General features: G+C 41.9%; 1 protein-coding gene across 2 annotated transcripts in view; it reads right to left on the bottom strand.

Annotated features, from left to right (window-relative positions):
* Positions 1-16,686, bottom strand: part of KIF11 (kinesin family member 11) — a 45,710-nt gene that overhangs the window by 9,143 nt on the left and 19,881 nt on the right. For both annotated transcript variants that reach the window (XM_078855673.1, XM_078855675.1), the window contains exons 10-19: positions 16,469-16,565; positions 16,190-16,285; positions 14,991-15,079; positions 14,392-14,479; positions 12,705-12,893; positions 9,314-9,521; positions 7,874-8,046; positions 6,441-6,566; positions 4,468-4,626; positions 2,832-2,971 (exon numbers count right to left, since the gene is read on the bottom strand). In XM_078855673.1, the coding sequence (XP_078711799.1) occupies positions 2,832-2,971; positions 4,468-4,626; positions 6,441-6,566; positions 7,874-8,046; positions 9,314-9,521; positions 12,705-12,893; positions 14,392-14,479; positions 14,991-15,079; positions 16,190-16,285; positions 16,469-16,565 (1,365 nt within the window). The remainder of the gene's footprint in view (positions 1-2,831; positions 2,972-4,467; positions 4,627-6,440; positions 6,567-7,873; positions 8,047-9,313; positions 9,522-12,704; positions 12,894-14,391; positions 14,480-14,990; positions 15,080-16,189; positions 16,286-16,468; positions 16,566-16,686) is intronic.

Below are 16,686 nucleotides of genomic sequence, written 5' to 3'. Positions count from 1 at the left end.
AAATTACATCACAACGTTTCGGGCGCAACACAAGCGTCCGTCATCAGGAGGGGACAACCACAGTGAAGACAGTTGCTGAGATATGTCAAAGAGATAGCTCTAACACGGGTTTATATAGCTGAGGAGGGTGGGGGGGAAATGAGGGCAGGGTGAGTATGGGGGCAGGGCGTGGGCTGGGGAAGCAAATCCCAAAGCTGGGCATACAGCTCATGTCCCACGGGTGGGGGGGAAGTGGCGGAGAGTGGACTCGGACAAAACTACTACACGATTGGAAAGCTGAACCTCAAATTTCCTAGTGATGTGCAAGGCTGGGAGTAAAAGACTTGTGATGTGGATATGAATATAAACTGTTAGGCAGCTAGGGTTTAACTTGGTTAATAACATCCTTCCAATGATTGCTCAATTTTAATCCATCTTCTCGGTTAAAGTTTTGTTTATGTTTGTATATCTGGATGGCCTCATGGACAAACCTTTGGTGGTATCCAGACGGCTTGCAGAGCACCTTGGTCTCGGAAAAGATAATATCATGAGAGCCCACAGCATTATAGCAATGATCAGCAACGGCGGAGGAATTCGTCCTGCCGTGTTTCAGATCTGCCTTATGCCCGCGGACACGGTCAGAAACATGACGTTTCGCCAATGTAACAAGCACCACAGATGCAACTTAGTTTGTAAACACCAGGGTATTGCAAGTCAGGAATTAAATATTTCATAGATGGGATTAGATCACGGATTTTGTGTACTGTACTGAATTGGACCTGGATCTTGTGTTTGTTTAAAATTTTTGAAATATTTTTGGTAACGCCTGCTATGTATGGTAACGTGATGGTTTTGATCGGAGTCTCAGGGAGTTGTTTCTCCATGGTTGGAAAAACAGCTTTGCAGATAGTATGGTCCGAATATCCATTCATCTTAAGGGCCCGATGTACATGTTCCAATTCACTGGCCAGGTGCTGTTGGTCAGAAATGCAGTGGGCCCTATGGTGTAGTGTTTTGATGAGGGAATTCTTCTGTGCTGGATGGTGGTGGGAATCAGGTTTCAGATAAGAATCTGTGTGGGTGGCTTTCCTATTATTAACCAAAACACAGCAAGAACATTTGCTGTGTTTTTCACACCTGATGATTGCTTGTGTTGCAGTCGAAACGTCGTGATAATTTTATTGTTTTATATTTTTTATTATTTTATTGTTTCCCTTCTACGTGACTTTACCGAACGAACCAAGAATATGAATCCCTGCAGTCACGAAAGCTTCAAATCAGGACAGTACATACAATTCGTGATCTGTAAAGGATGTGACCCCTGACATGCAATACCCCGGCGTCTACAAACTAAACCGTGTCTGCGGCAGTAGTTACATTGGGGAAACTAAGCGACATGTTTCAGACCGTGTTCGCAAACATGAGGCGGATCTGAAACACGGTAGGACCAACACCTCTGCCGTGGCTGATCATTGTTTTAACACTGGGCACACATGAAATTGATTTCTCCAAGACGAAAGTACTACGCAAACCCACTGGCTATCAACAAAGATTTGTTCATGAAGCCATCCAGATATATAAACAGATACAATTTCAACCGAGAAGATGGGTATTAACGGATCAATCATTGGAAGGACGTTATTAACCAGGTAAAGTCATAACTGGCTGTGATGCTTCCATCCTACCTGCCTATGTTAGCAGTTATTTCCGACTCTGAGTTACATTACCTTGTTAAATGTCTTTACATTAACAGGCTAAATGTCTCACTAACATTACTGCTGCTTCCTTTTCCTCGATGCGGCGATGGCGCTCGTTGTTTAATAGGCTGAATGTCTCTCATTAACACAGCCGCTGCTGCGGGAGCCGTTCCACATTGACATGCTAATCTCTAATCTCTAGTAACACAATGGCCGAGGTATACCTAGCTCTGCGATCTTACATTTACTTCAAATTCCATCTCTAGCCCCACCCACTTACCTTGGGTTATACCCATCTCAAACCTTTATAACCTTTGGTGCAGTAGCTCTCTCGCTATATTTCTTCCTGCCTCAGCAGTCCGCCTGCTGTATTTTTTCACCTGAAGACGATTGCTTGTGTGGCGATCGAAACGTCGTGAATTATTATTATTTAATTATTTTTCTATCTACGTGACTTTACCGAAAGACCCAAACAGTATGAATTCCTAGGTCACGAAAGCTTTAAGTCAAGATTTAATGTGAAGGCTATTTATCAATATGGCAGAATTTTGTACGTGATGGTAAGGTATTTAATGTGAAATGTGGAGTAATCGGTCTGCATAAAAATAAATAAGTGACTTTATTTTCATTATATTTTCTCATTTCCCCTCAAGCTCCAAAAATGCGTTTTTTATTCACAGGCTGACTTGCTCTGGCAAGCTCCCTGGGCCAGGGAGGGCTTGGTCAAGGCCTTCCCAGTGTCTACTTGAAGCATTAGAGGCCTGTGCCGTGATTACAATGGCTCAATAAGACGCAGCTGAGTTACACAACAGAAGCAGACTTGAGACACAGCAGGACAGTGCAATATCACGCTTGACATTATCTTAAGGGCGCAATCGATGTCCCGCATTTTGTATAACACTGGCGAAGCCCAGATGCGCAGTCTCATTATTTCTCTCGTTAAAGGCACAGGAGAGAGAATTCAAACACGAAAAGCATCCTGATATCTCCAATGTCCTGTATCGGTGTAAAATGAACATCAAATGTGACATGCTCGCCCTCATCACGGACTTGCACGTGACATGGCATGCCCTCTAGAGCACTCCGGCCTGAGGCAGGCATGAATGCCATGTGCTACAGATGGGAAGTGAAGAAATATCTCCTGTTCACCTTTACCTCTTCATAGTGTTGTGGAGGTTTCCCAGGATTGTGTCAACATTGTCCGCACAGTGCAACATGCTGGCAACTTCATCCTCTGCTTGACTATCCAAAGAGGTCAGCTCTGCATTAAGAGTTTGCATCACATTCCGAATTTCCTGTAAAAAATATACAACTCATGTTTCCCAAGTGGAATTATTACAAACACATAACATGCATCCGTGAGTATTATAACACAATTTGCAAAAGACCAAATCCATTTTGGACCTACAGTATTAGTCTTTCAAGGGCAATGTCCTAAAATAACACTAATTTTCATAGGCCACCTATTGGTTGTGTGTAGTATTGCAGCGCAAAGGAATGACTTGCCAATCGCAAAGGCCAAAGGCAAATATGTATAGATTTTGACTTAAAACTTTCGAGACTGCAGGAATTCATATTCTTTGGTTCTTTTGCTAAAGTGACGTAAATAAAATAATAATGTGAATAAAAATAATAAAATAAAAACCACGACGTTTCGATCGCAACACAAGCGGTCGTCATGAGGAAGAGGGGTTAGCTTCTAAAGGCAACCTGTTTATAAAGGTTTAAAATGGGCATAGCCCAAGTGTCAGCAGCATGGACGGGGCAGCTAATGTTAATGTAAGTGATGGAAGTAGTCAGCAACGATGGTGCTGGTGGTGGGTATCCACCAATTCAAAGGCTGCCAAGTAAAGGCTTAAAATGGGGGTAGCCCAAGTGTCAGCAGCATGGGCGGGGCAGCTAATGTTAATGTAAGTTATGGTAGCATAGGGCAACGACGGCGCTGGTGGTGGTGGGTTTCCACCAATTAAAGGGCTGCCAGGTAATCACTGAATCTCGCTTTACACACTCACATTGTTGACGGTGGAGGTTGCTGCTAGAGGTGATGGTAATAGTGGGTAATATGATGGTACAGGTGGTGGGCTTCCACCAATAAAGGGCTACTGTTAGTAGTGATGATAGTAGTGGGCAGCGATGGTCCTGGTGGTGGGCTTCCACCAATTAAAGGGCTGCCAGGTCTAAAATGGCTGCCAGGTCTAAAATGGCTGTGTTCCCATTTTAGACCTGGCAGCCCTTTAATTGGTGGAAGCCCACCACCAGGATCATCATTACCCACTACTACCATCAACCTCTAGCAGCAACCTCTACGTCAACATTGTGAGTGTGTAAAGCGAGATGCAATGATTACCTAGCAGCCCTTTAATTGGTGGAAACCCACCACCAGCACCGTTGTTGCCGACTACTACCTTCACTTACATTAACATTAGCTGCCCTGCCCATGCTGCTGACATTTGGGCTACACCCATTTTAAACCTTTATAAACAGTTTTTTGTCTTTAGAGGCTAAACCCCCCTTTTCCTGATTACGACCGCTTGTGTTGCGATCGAAACGTCGTGGTTTTTATTTTTATTATTTTTATTCACTTTATTATTATTTTTCTATCTACGTGACTTTACCAAAAGAACCAAATATGTTCATTAATTTTGCAACTTAATAAAAATTATGACTCATCACTCAATAAAATTAGATAATGGTCAATTATGTTGTTGCAAAATATATTCACAACACCATACATTAACACTACTGCCATGTGAATGGTTATTTCAATTCACACGCCTTTTCAAGTTCCAACCTGTGCTTGCTGTTGTCTCTGAAGTTTCAGTTTCTGTTTCAAAAGAGAATTCTCCTCTGCCAGCCGCCTGATTGACGAATCGGCGCCAAGACGAAGTTTCTCTAGAATTCCAACAAGGTTGGACGTAAACGTTCTCAATGTGTCTTTAACCTCTTCAGCCTGTCGACAGCCACAGTAGGAAATCACAACATAAAAGGGGTTAAAGGCCTCATTACAATATCAAATATAGCAGTGAATCTAAGATGTCTAAACGTCGGCTAACCAGGAAACCCTTAAAAAACAGTCCATTCTGCAACAAAGTAGTTGCGTTCCTAAAGAACACCGCGTTATAAAAAAATAGCAATACAATAAATAGTATAGGATAAAGCAGTCCACAATAAACACGTGAGATGTGTATGCAGGCTGAACAAAGACGGAAGCGTGTGGTGGGTAGTATCTAGAAGGATCCAGTAGTATCCCACCGTGTATGATGCTACGCCAAGGCAGCCATACAACCGTTTATTTATACTCGCACAATGTAGTTCTAGTCACTCAAATCGCATTATATCCAATTCGCATCTGCGTTATAAAAGTGTTCCCGAATACATTACATGCGTTATATCCAATTCACATTATGAAAACGTGCTATAGGAGAACAGACTGTACTGGGAGATACCAATTGGCTTTCACATCTAAATTGAAAAATAAAAGTGTCAATCTTTGCAGAGATGAGGTTACATGGTTTTCATGTTTTAAGACATGTTACTAGATGATGGAAACTCGCACAGCACCACAGCATTTTCCCGCCTTCTCAATTCGAGGGTCGAAACGATGACTCACAAAACGTGATTTCAGTGGGATGCTTGCTGCTCGTGTGGCTGCCGGCATGCCAGCAAATCAGATAACATCGTGGTGTATAGGAAGAGCCTTGGGGTTATCTCATGGTTGGTGCGTGACTTATTATTTGGTTCTTTCGGTTAAGTCACGTCTAAAGATAAAATAATAAATTAAATTAAATAATAGAATACGACGTTTCGATTGCAACACAAGCAATCATCATCAGGTATAATGAAATAGCGACATAAAATCTAACCAGAAAACTATAGACAGACATATTAGCAGACAGATATTACCAAGATACATAGCGAGAGCAACACAGGTAACAGAGAGGGGTGATCGTCTCTGTGGGGTGGCCTTAAATATGTCTGCTAATGTCTGTCTATAGTTTTCTGGTTAGATTTTATGTCGCTATTTCATTATACCTGATGATGATTGCTTGTGTTGCAATCGAAACGTCGTATTCTATTATTTAATTTAATTTATTATTTTATCTTTAGACGTGACTTAACCGAAAGAACCAAATAATAATTCCTGCAGTTACAAAAGTTCTAAAATTAAGATTGGTGCGTGACTTGTCAATGGTGCCCAGCCACGAGTAAAAAGTTAAGGGAAGCAGTTATATATATATTTTAACAGTTACATTTTTACAAAAATACATCCACCCACATTAGTACATACATTACTTTATTAAAACCTCAGGAAGCTCGAATCAAGAATGATGGAATTCAGGGTAAGCCAGACAGGCCACTGAAATCAATATAAAGCAGAGCCGAACGGAAGACTGTTCCTGCATTGCTCAATGTATACGCAGTAGGGTACGGAGTAATGCCCTCCGCAGTAGGGTACGGAGTAATGCCCACCGCGGTAGGATACGGAGTAATGCCCTCCGCGGTAGGGTACGGAGTAATGCCCTCCGCGGTAGGGTACGGAGTAATGCCCTCCGCGGTAGGGTACGGAGTAATGCCCTCCGCGGTAGGGTACGGAGTAATGCCCTCCGCGGTAGGGTACGGAGTAATGCCCTCCGCGGTAGGGTACGGAGTAATGCCCTCCGCGGTAGGGTACGGAGTAATGCCCTCCGCGGTAGGGTACGGCGTAATGCCCTACGCTAATCCTGTGCAGATAAATCTTATATTTGTCTTGTAAAGTTTACTTACCTTTGCTGTAGTTGTTTGTAAATTTTGAAAAACCTTCTTATTGTGCATGTTGAGTTCATTTAACGATGTGAAAGTGGGAAGCAACGTGTTCTGCATCATTTCATCAACATCCTCCACGTAACGTTTCTAGAACACGCACACAATACTTGGACATTATGTCGAATCATCACAGAAGCACATTGAGAAATGCATCAATGTTACTGCAAGAAACACTCCTGTGCCACACAACACGAACACACAGTATTCTCAGTATTTAAATAACAATGCTTCGTCCTCGAATGTGATAAACACATTTCTGTATTCATGGTGAGGAATTCATCACAGTCCATGTCACTGGTGTCTGCACACCTCACCATCACCTCCTTGCTTCTTGATTTAAAGTTTTTTGGAAAATCAACAACGGACCTACTGGAGTGTCATAAAGAGGTTGCCGACTGATGGGAAGACCTGAAGCCAAATGGTGGGATCATTTAAGAGTGGCCCCTTATGTAAGAGTGGCCCTCTAATCCAACCCCGACCCTATGATGGGAGATACACAGCAGGAAAGGAGTCATCTTGAAAGGCTAAGAGTACGTATGGCTGTGAACCCCCTAATCAAGTGCAGCTACCCAAAGTATGACCCTTTGATTTCCCTAAAGGACCACAGGAAGGTCCGGTGAGCTAATAGAATTCACTGCTTCTACAGAGGGCTTCAACAGCCCTGAAACAAACATAATTGATATTTGGGCTAACCCAAATAATGATCTCAATGAAACGGTGTCGTTAAGAACCCTCCGCCATTTGGCACAGCCAAACAAATCAAGTGCAAGTCCTACAAGTGTTTAACACACCAATTGTTATTTGTTGCAGCTCACTGGTATATTGAACAATCCTCTATCAAATTTAGCAGAAAGATTCTAATTTGTTTGGTTGTCAGGTGGTGTAGGGTTACTAATGATATAGAGCAAGTCAGACCATTATGTGACCGAACCCAACAATCAATTATGAATGATATTGACTGCAAAAGCCTATGCGTTAAACATAAGGAACAATCCGAGCTTACCAGCCCTCAGATACACTTCCACAGTGCATACCACATGGTTATACACATTACATCCTAACACCCTCATTGTTTATGCTCTTATTGCTTCCGATTCGTGAAGTGTACAGGACAAGCTGAATAAAGAACAAATCGCAAGCATAACGTAACCAATACAGCATGCATGTAGGCCAACCGCGTACACGTATCACGTGTGCATGCGGTCCATATACATTCCTTGGGATTTTCAAGGTGTACTGGCAATCTCACATTTAATTGACAGTTTACTAAGAAACACACATCTAGACCACAACAATAATAAACACTGGGGATTTATGTAATCTATGCACTTACATTGACAAGCTCTCACGTTATGGTATGAGAATTTAACAAACAAAATGTTACTTTTACTTACGAGAGTGTGGTCCAATTGGGAACCGCCACTCTTACTGATCTCCTTCTGCTCATGAAGCGTCTGGACAAACTGTGCGAGTCGAGCCTGCATGAACTTTTTGAGGGAGGTCACCGAGCCCTCCACCTCCTCCAACACCCCCTGCAGAGTGTGCGAGCCGGCCTTCACGACGTCGCCTGCATGCCACACATTCACCCGCCATCATGGTCAGTGCCTCAGCACGTAGTGTTGGACTCACTTGTTGTCACAAAAACACACGGATTCAGAGTTCGTACAAGCTAAAAGAACCCATATACAGTAAAACCTTGGATTGCGAGCATAATTCGTTCCGGAAACGTGTTTGTAATCCAAAGCACTCGTATAGCAAAGCACTCATATATCAGTTGTGATCACGTGACGCACGGCAGACAGCGGATACGTACTACTCGTATTGCACGACCTCGCTCGTTTATCAAATTACTATTTATTTAAAACATTTGCTCGTCTTGCAAAACACTCGCACCAAGTTACTCGCAATCCAAGGTTTTACTGTACAGGATAAAAATGCCCTTACCGACAAACCTTACATAAGGAAAACACTAGGAAATAATTATGTACTTGTCAAACGTCTAAAAAAAACAGTCTAATAGAGTCTCGAATATACAACACACAACATGGTTCTTATTTTGTAAATGTATACCTTCCCAGTGCATCAATTGACACAAGTTTACAGCTTGCAAATGATAATTTAAGGTCACTATTAGGAGTGACACTAGTAGTGCCGTCATTGCAGTGTTATCGCCCTAACTTTTAATACATTAAGATGACAGGCAGGGTTGATCATTGGATAAGGATACAGGGTTGATTTGATGCGGTTTCAGAGGTTACATAGTCATGTTTTACAAGAACTGCCGATTTGCCACATGTTTGTGGTCTTGAAATAAAATGGCACTCGTTTGTGTTTCTGGGTGTCTTCCACCATAAAACACGTTGCTCTTGGACAGCGCTTCAAAACCGGTGTTCCGTGGAAAGGTGGCAGGTGTGTCGGGTATTTTTTTTTACTTTAGGAAAAAAACCTCAAGACCCCACACCCCTACTGCCTACCCTCTCCATTGGTCACGCATATGCAGTTGGGCATACGGACACAGACACGGAAACTCAGAGCCGCACACAGATATATTGGATGCACACGCACAAATACTCATGCAGTTGGAAAAATTATTGTCACGGATTTTGGCAGAACCATTTTATGTTCTTGTTCTGAAAACGATAAGTAAAAATACAGGATTGTGATTTCTCTTTCTTGGCTAAAATGCATTCACACCTAGCGGGAACCAGTAACTATTTGGTTTTAATGTACTACGCAGATTGAGCAAGCTCATAAGTCTGCGCCGTGAATTGCAAAATGTTAAGAAGCACTGCTATAGGACAAATCACCGTGTATGCCATGGGTTCCCCGCTTACCCAAAGAAGCAGTGTAAGAGTCGACCATGCTGCACTGTAAGTCTCTCTGCATCTGCATCTTCCCTTTGGCCTCAGTAAAAAGTTGCTCAATCTGTTGGCTGAAGATGGTCGACACCATTTCATTGTGAGTCTCTACGACGGTCTTCCTTTCCAGCTTCATTTGCAGGCCTTGCAGATCCTCGGTGGTTTCATCTGCTGTGAGTAGCAACTGCATACAACACGTAATATGCCAGAAAGAAATGTCATTTTGTCACTGATGAGAGCCAAAGTACAGGCATATAACAATTCATCCTCAGGGGCATTGAGCAATTGTAACTACTTATATATATTTGCAACTCGTTGAAACAAAAAGCGGCAATTGGCAAGGCCTCAAGCGACTGCAGGAGGATTAATCAATAACATACAAAATCTATTATTTAAAACATCAATTATTACACGATTCGATTCTTCTATAGGGAGGATAAGACTATGAATCGATGTAAAGATCCAAACATTCTTAAGTTTATACACTTCGAAGTACATTATGAAAAAAAACTTGAAAGATATTAATCCCAGTAAAAACAACCTGAGAAAATGAACAATTAATTTTGCAGACGGTACCATTTTGTTATCTGAAGATTGGGCACCTAATGGTTTGCAAGACAATTTATTAAAGGATATTGATGTTATTCAGAATCAACTACAGGTATCCCTCAATTTATGAAAGCGAAGTGTTGTTAAAAAAACACAATACAATTTTGCAAATCGGGATGGCTTTTCCATTAATACAAAAAAATTAGGGACGTGTTTCGGACAGTCATTCTAACTACTCCTCACCTAAATAGATCCACTATTCACAATACAAAAATAAAACATTAAAATTAAAACTATAATAATTATATTTTTAAATCATTAACTATTTCAGGGAACTCACCAAAAGATCTGCATGTTGGAATGACTGGCAAGGTGATGTGGAGGCATTACAGTTGCACGAGGAATACCGCTACTCTGTTGCGGATGGATGATGCAGCCTCCCGGTGCTTCTTGTTTGATCTCGTGGCACGTACCCGGTGAAATTTCGTTTGCGCGAAATTCAATTTAGTTAACCGAAAAATATCCATATTTTGTCAATTGCTTTAACGAAAATTTTCTAAAACCGAACTTGTAAAATCGAGGGATACTTGTATTGCTTTGAAAACTCATTTTCAAAATGAGTAAAACTAAATTAGTTTTTTTCCCTCCTAAGATAAATTGTGGCTCTTCCCTTCCAATCTGTATTTTGGCATTGAATGGTCTAATTGTTGAATACACTGATCATTATAAATATCTTCATCAGTCTAATGATCAATCTTGAGAAGTTTTTTTGTTGCTGTGGTTGTCCCACCTGATGACGATTGCTTGTGTTGCGATTGAAACGTCACGATCTATTATTTTTCTACCTACATGACTTTACCGAAAGAACCAAAGAGTATAGTATAATGATCAGTTCAATAAATATACCATTCAGTGCCTATGCATATTCATAAGGTAATCAAACAAGTGAAATAAGGTTGGCTTCTTGTACAGAAACAAGCGTTGTCTTCTAATGTCAATTTGTATAGAGATTATTGAAGCTAGTCATTCCGTTATTAAATCCTTTATATTAAGTTCGCTTGCTTGCTAACGACCGTGCAAATCTTTCTGTCGTTTTTTAACCCACTTCCCGTGATCCAATCGAGCTGACATTTTCCACACAGACTCGTTGTGCGTGACAATTAATGTTCGTGAAATTTTTTTTCCAAAATTTTACACTTTTTAGGCAAAAAAAAAATATTTTACATTTATTCAAATAGAACTCATTCATGGCTTTGGCTGAACGTCACAGTGTAGGAGCCCAGAGCGTGACACCTCCACAGGCCCTGGCGGAGTAGCACAGTTGGTAGCGCCCTCGCTTCCCATGCCAAAGGTCGCGGGATCGATCCCCGCGTCCTCCACAGGCGAATATATTTTTAAATTCTTTATATTAAGTTCGCTTGCTTGCTTAGGACCGTGCAAATCTTTCGGTCATTTTTTAACCCACTTCCCGTGATCCAATCGAGCTGACATTTTCCACACACTCGTTGTGCGTGACAATTAATGTTCGTGAAAAATTTTTTCCTAAATTTTACACTTTCTAGGACAAAAATATTATATTTAATTACCAATTGCTTAATGCTGCCATGCAATCATCTGACCCATAGGTGGCAGCCATCTCAAGCCAGAGGACGAGAGGACTCTAGCCGCCACGCATATAAAGGATTTATAGTGAAAAACTTTGTTTTTACGGGTTACACTTGTTTTCCTACTGTGATGTAGCATATCGGAATGCTTCGGTATACTTAAACTTAACCCAGTTTACCATGCTGCATTACAATTTGCAGTGGATGCTCCATCACTGACCTCTAGGCCATGGCTGGGCACATGTCCTTGGACGTGAGAAGACATTTTTACTGCAGGGCTATTCTAATTTACACAGCTGTTGTCCGTAATTCTTCCCTTTATGTCTGACCTGTTATTAAGTGCACAATCCTAAAAATCTGCGACGTTCATCTGATTGTCTATTAATAGTTACCAGATGTTGTACACAATTCAAAAGCATGTAATGTAGCAGCCAGTTTTGGAACCACCTAGTTTTGTCTCCTGGCATCTCCATTCTGCCATTTATTTCCTCATTTAATCTATTAAAATACATTTTAAGTGTGAATGTAATTTTAGAACATAATTGCTATTGTTTATTTGTTTTTAAATATGTAATTGTGCAATGCTTTTGTTGCCTGCTGGCTGACATCTTAGCTCAAGTGGGCTTTACTCAAAAAAATTCTCGATTTTGATTTACATTTAAATTTACACAAATGTTTTGACAGCCAATATTATTAATAATACAGTTATCGTTTCACACGTGTCCACACAACGCGTTTTCGCTATAAACACGGTTCTTATATTTGGGAATGCTTTTCGTAAAACGCGGAACGCGCACCGTTATAAAGTGGTCGAAGACGCACTACATTGAGTTGTGCAGCTGAGCGGTATTATACAGTGTGCAGAATGCTACAGTATGCAGCACTCTCATCTCAGTTGTTTGTCCCGCCATGAAAAGACTGCAGGCGGATTTTATAGTGCAAATGTCCTTACATTTTGCATAATCCTCACAACCGAATATAGAAATTGGCTACATGGTTGGGAGGATTGTTTTTCAACTTACCGAGTTACTGCCACAATAACAATTGGTGCTTGAATGCTTGTAGACTTGAAAATATATTTGGTTGTGAGGTGGTGGGACGGTTCTTAATTACACATTTTGTCCGATCATTACGTGGCTTAAACAATTAATAAGGCATAATTTACATTGAGTGAACTATGCACAATATGAAATTGCTGAGCTCGTGGTTTACACCTGGTTCGCCGTCTTGTAGAGTTTCTCCTCTGTGGTACGGTGCTCCTCGACCAGTAGGGATGAGACTTGCAGCTGGCTCCGGACTTGGCTCAGGTCTTGGAAAGTCTCATGAAGCTGCATCTGGCATTGCTCCAGGCACGCAGTCTTCTCGTTCAGCTCTTTTTGGGAGTCCGTGAACAGCTCTGTCACCTACACGTCATGTCATAATCCCACAATATTTAATATAATATCCACAAATGCATAAAGTCGGAGTCGGTGGCATTAGTGTACTCACTCTCTTTGGGGTGATGACCAAAGGATTACAATGTAAAGACTCATTTTAAATTAAGATCATCAAGAAAGCTATGCTCAGTCTGCCATCCCAGCAAAACCCGGCAGATGATAGCGTTGACGTCGCCATATCCCCGTCGATCACCTCCCATCCAGCAGCACAGGTGGAAACAGAAGTGAGAATTTTTTCTCCAACTGGTTTCATGTTATCCAATACGGCGAGTGATTGACCAGAAAGTTGGTAGAGTAATCAATTACTGACATAATCAGAATACATATTCATTTCATCTTTCGGTAAAGCCAATTGGCTTTACCGAAAGACCCAATGAATATAATCAGAATACCCAGTTCTACTTCAGGAATCATTACTAATGCGAGGCTGGTCCATTCCCTGCACTTCCGATCAGCAATGGTGGCTATGTAAGGTATGAAATAAGTTCCAACGTTCATGTAAAATTGTTGCAAAAAACGAGGAAGTAATTTTACACAATTATTATTAACCATCAACTTGTTACATGCAAATACTGTCATCTGCAGAGGCCAATGTCTGCTATCCACAGATCTGGGGCCAAGAAGCTCTTCATGCCCACAAGCAATTGGGACAGAGGAACAAAAACTCCATGACATCACAGATGAAACACAACATAATCATGACCAGTGGTGGAGAATGTGTAACAAAATAAGCAGACAAATTGACTCCTTCCTATATCTTGCCCCTCATGAAAAATAAAAGTATGTTTTTTTTATAATCCCATCAGCCACACGGCCTCCTAGGAGTGCATAACTCTGCCGCATTGGTTTACTACAAGCAAACTGCACCAGTTTGACATTCAGTGTATCATCAGCAGTCAGGCTTGCTTGAACCAATGGTGAACGACCAGATGTTTATATATGCAAAGACCCAATCTGCCCCACAGGCCAGCAACACTTATTCTCTTCAAAGAAAGAATGGATTTCAGTAAAAATTTAGATGCAGTTAGATACACAAGACTCACTCACTGTATAAAGGCCATTCTCCTCATATGTAACAAAATCCTTGCTTTGAAGCCTAATATGAAGCCGTGACTCAGCCCATGCAACAAAATGTATTAGTCACAGCCCAGCGCAGGCTTTACTCTGGCTCAAGTGAGACGGCACAAAGCCACTCTCAACTTGAGTCCGACCTGAGCATGGTCTCAGGCACGCTTGGAATTTCCGTGAGCTAAGCCTGAGCCGAGCTATGGCTAAGCTGCTCATGCATCTTTGGAAGCAATGGAGCTGCTCAAGCCCAGGCTGAGCCTGAGTGTTAGAGGCTGAAGAGCCAAGTCGCGACTAAGAATACGGCCCCGACTCATCTGCATTTCTTGCGCAAACTTCAAGTTTAATGTAAACAAGTGTTGTTGAAACTTCTAAATTATGCCACGTCCTTGATAATCACCTTTTTAATTTCTTCTTCAATCGTGGATATTTTTTCATTGCATTCTAAGATGAGCTGTTCTTGACCAGTCAGTTTGCCCTGTATTGCTCTGTGAATAAACACACACATCCAATAAGTTATACGCCTGCACAGAAGCAAAAAAAACAAATTCGTACATTTAAGATAGTATCGTTAGGGCTGTGTGCCTGTTTGGGGTTTTACTCTCGTTACGATCATACATTGTTATTTTCTCATCTTGCTGGAGTAATTCAATAGTTGTTAAGTTTAGCTCATGCATCCTGAGATCAAAATGATGCTTTGACCTGGCTGTCGACGGGTCTTGATGGCCTTACTCAAGCGGAACTCAGCTTGCATCCTGATCAAGTCTCAACCAAAAGGGGGCGCAGCGATCCCAGCTCACAGATGCATGGAGCGTGTGGGGGTCTGCGCAGGTGAGGGGGGGGCGGTGCAAGGGGGGTGTGGGAGACCCCGCAAGTGGGGGGCAGGGTATTTGCGGTATTTAATAGTAAATCTGCGATAATATACGGTGACTCATAGGAGACATCCTTCTCAGAAAAGTAGCCAGATTCAAACGGCTAAATAAATATGTGAGTACTCACTCATAGCTATCCACAGGAAGGTAGACACCATTCTTATCTCGCGCCGAAGAAAGTTCCTTCTTGAGCCGTTCAATTTCTTCGGTGTATTCCTGCACACATTATACAATTTAAGAGCAGGCTCGTAGAAAGAAAATAAATTAAATAATAGATAACGACGTTTCGATTGCAACACAAACAATCGTCATCAGGTAGAAAACAAACCGAGTGAACTTAGAAATACAATGCAATACAACACAGAGTCGGCTAACACAAGTCAGCACCTTACCTCGTTGATTACGTTCTTCCAAAGATTGCTAAATTTGAGAGAGACAAAACACAGACATGGAGACACACAGACAGACACACAAGCAGAGAGACAACACAGACAAAAAAAGAGAGAGAGATACACAACATAGACACACAGAGACCCAACGCCTCTGTGTCGAGGCCTTAAATAGAGAGAGAGGGGAGGTGGAGCAGAGAGAGGTGGGTCTGCTGGAGCAGAGAAATTGCTAAGTTTGTTTTCTCAAACTGCCTATTTCTCTCTCTAAAATTTACCAGGCTCTCATAGGTCAATTCGCTCTTTCTCTCCCCGGGCCGCCGCGGGGTGGATTTCCACACAACTCTCTCTAAAATTTACCAGGCTTGTTGGGTCTTTGTCTCCCTCGGCCGCCGCGGGGTGGATTTCCACACAGCTCTCTCATTGACATGCTAATTTCTCTGGTCCAGCAGACCCACCTCTCTCTGCCCCACCCCCCCTCTCTCTCTATTTAAGGCCTCAACACATAGGCGTTGGGTCTGTGTGTCTATGTTGTGTCTGTGTCTCTGTGTTGTCTCTCTCTGCTTGTGTCTGTCTGTGTCTCCGTGTTTTGTCTCTCTCAAATTTAGCAATCTTTGGAAGAACGTAATCAACAAGGTAAGGTGCTGACTGTTGTGTTAGCCGACTGTGTTGTATTGCATTGTATTTCTAAGTTCACTGGGTTTGTTTTCTACCCGATGACGATTGCTTGTTGCAATCGAAACGTCGTATTCTATTATTTGTTTTCCTTCTACGTGACTTACCGAAAGAACCAAAGAGTAATTCCTCCAGTCATGAAAGCTTCAAATCCACATTCTTTAAGCAATGCATATCTTAAACCTAAAAACTTTAAATTTCATTTTACAAAAATTCTAAGGAAACAATTCAAAGCTGGGATGTTTTTAAATGGCATGTTGCTCACCTTGATGAGTGCCTTTTTTGTGAGTTTCTGGTTGACCTCGGGCTTGTTCATGATGTTTTTGGCACGCGCTGCATACTCTAGAGTGCTCAGAGTCTCCTACAGACAAAACGAGTTGCAAACGGTATTCGATACGAATTATTATGGTCAAATAAACAAATGGCAAAGGACTAGAGTACTTGAAGGCCCCAAGCAAAAAGAACATGTGCAATATTTTATTCCGTCAAGACTTTTTGTGACCAAATAAAAAAAAACAATGCAAGGAGGCATCTTGAATCCAACCTCAATGTTGACTGCAGCTGGAGAAATGGTGGCGATGATGGAGGTTTTGGTTCGACCACCCAGGGAGTCCTGCAGGAGCCGGGTCAGCTTTGACTCCCTGACACAGCCACATGGAGTTCAGTCGGCAACGACAACATTCAGGCGGCAACATTTCCCATTACAACCATGCACAATCTCAAACTAATACATCAATATGCGGCACGACCGTGCTGGACATG

The sequence above is a fragment of the Lampetra fluviatilis genome, chromosome 4 (assembly GCF_964198595.1).
Source record: "Lampetra fluviatilis chromosome 4, kcLamFluv1.1, whole genome shotgun sequence".
NCBI classification, from domain to species: domain Eukaryota; kingdom Metazoa; phylum Chordata; class Hyperoartia; order Petromyzontiformes; family Petromyzontidae; genus Lampetra; species Lampetra fluviatilis.
This window is presented reverse-complemented; position numbering and strand designations above follow the sequence as displayed.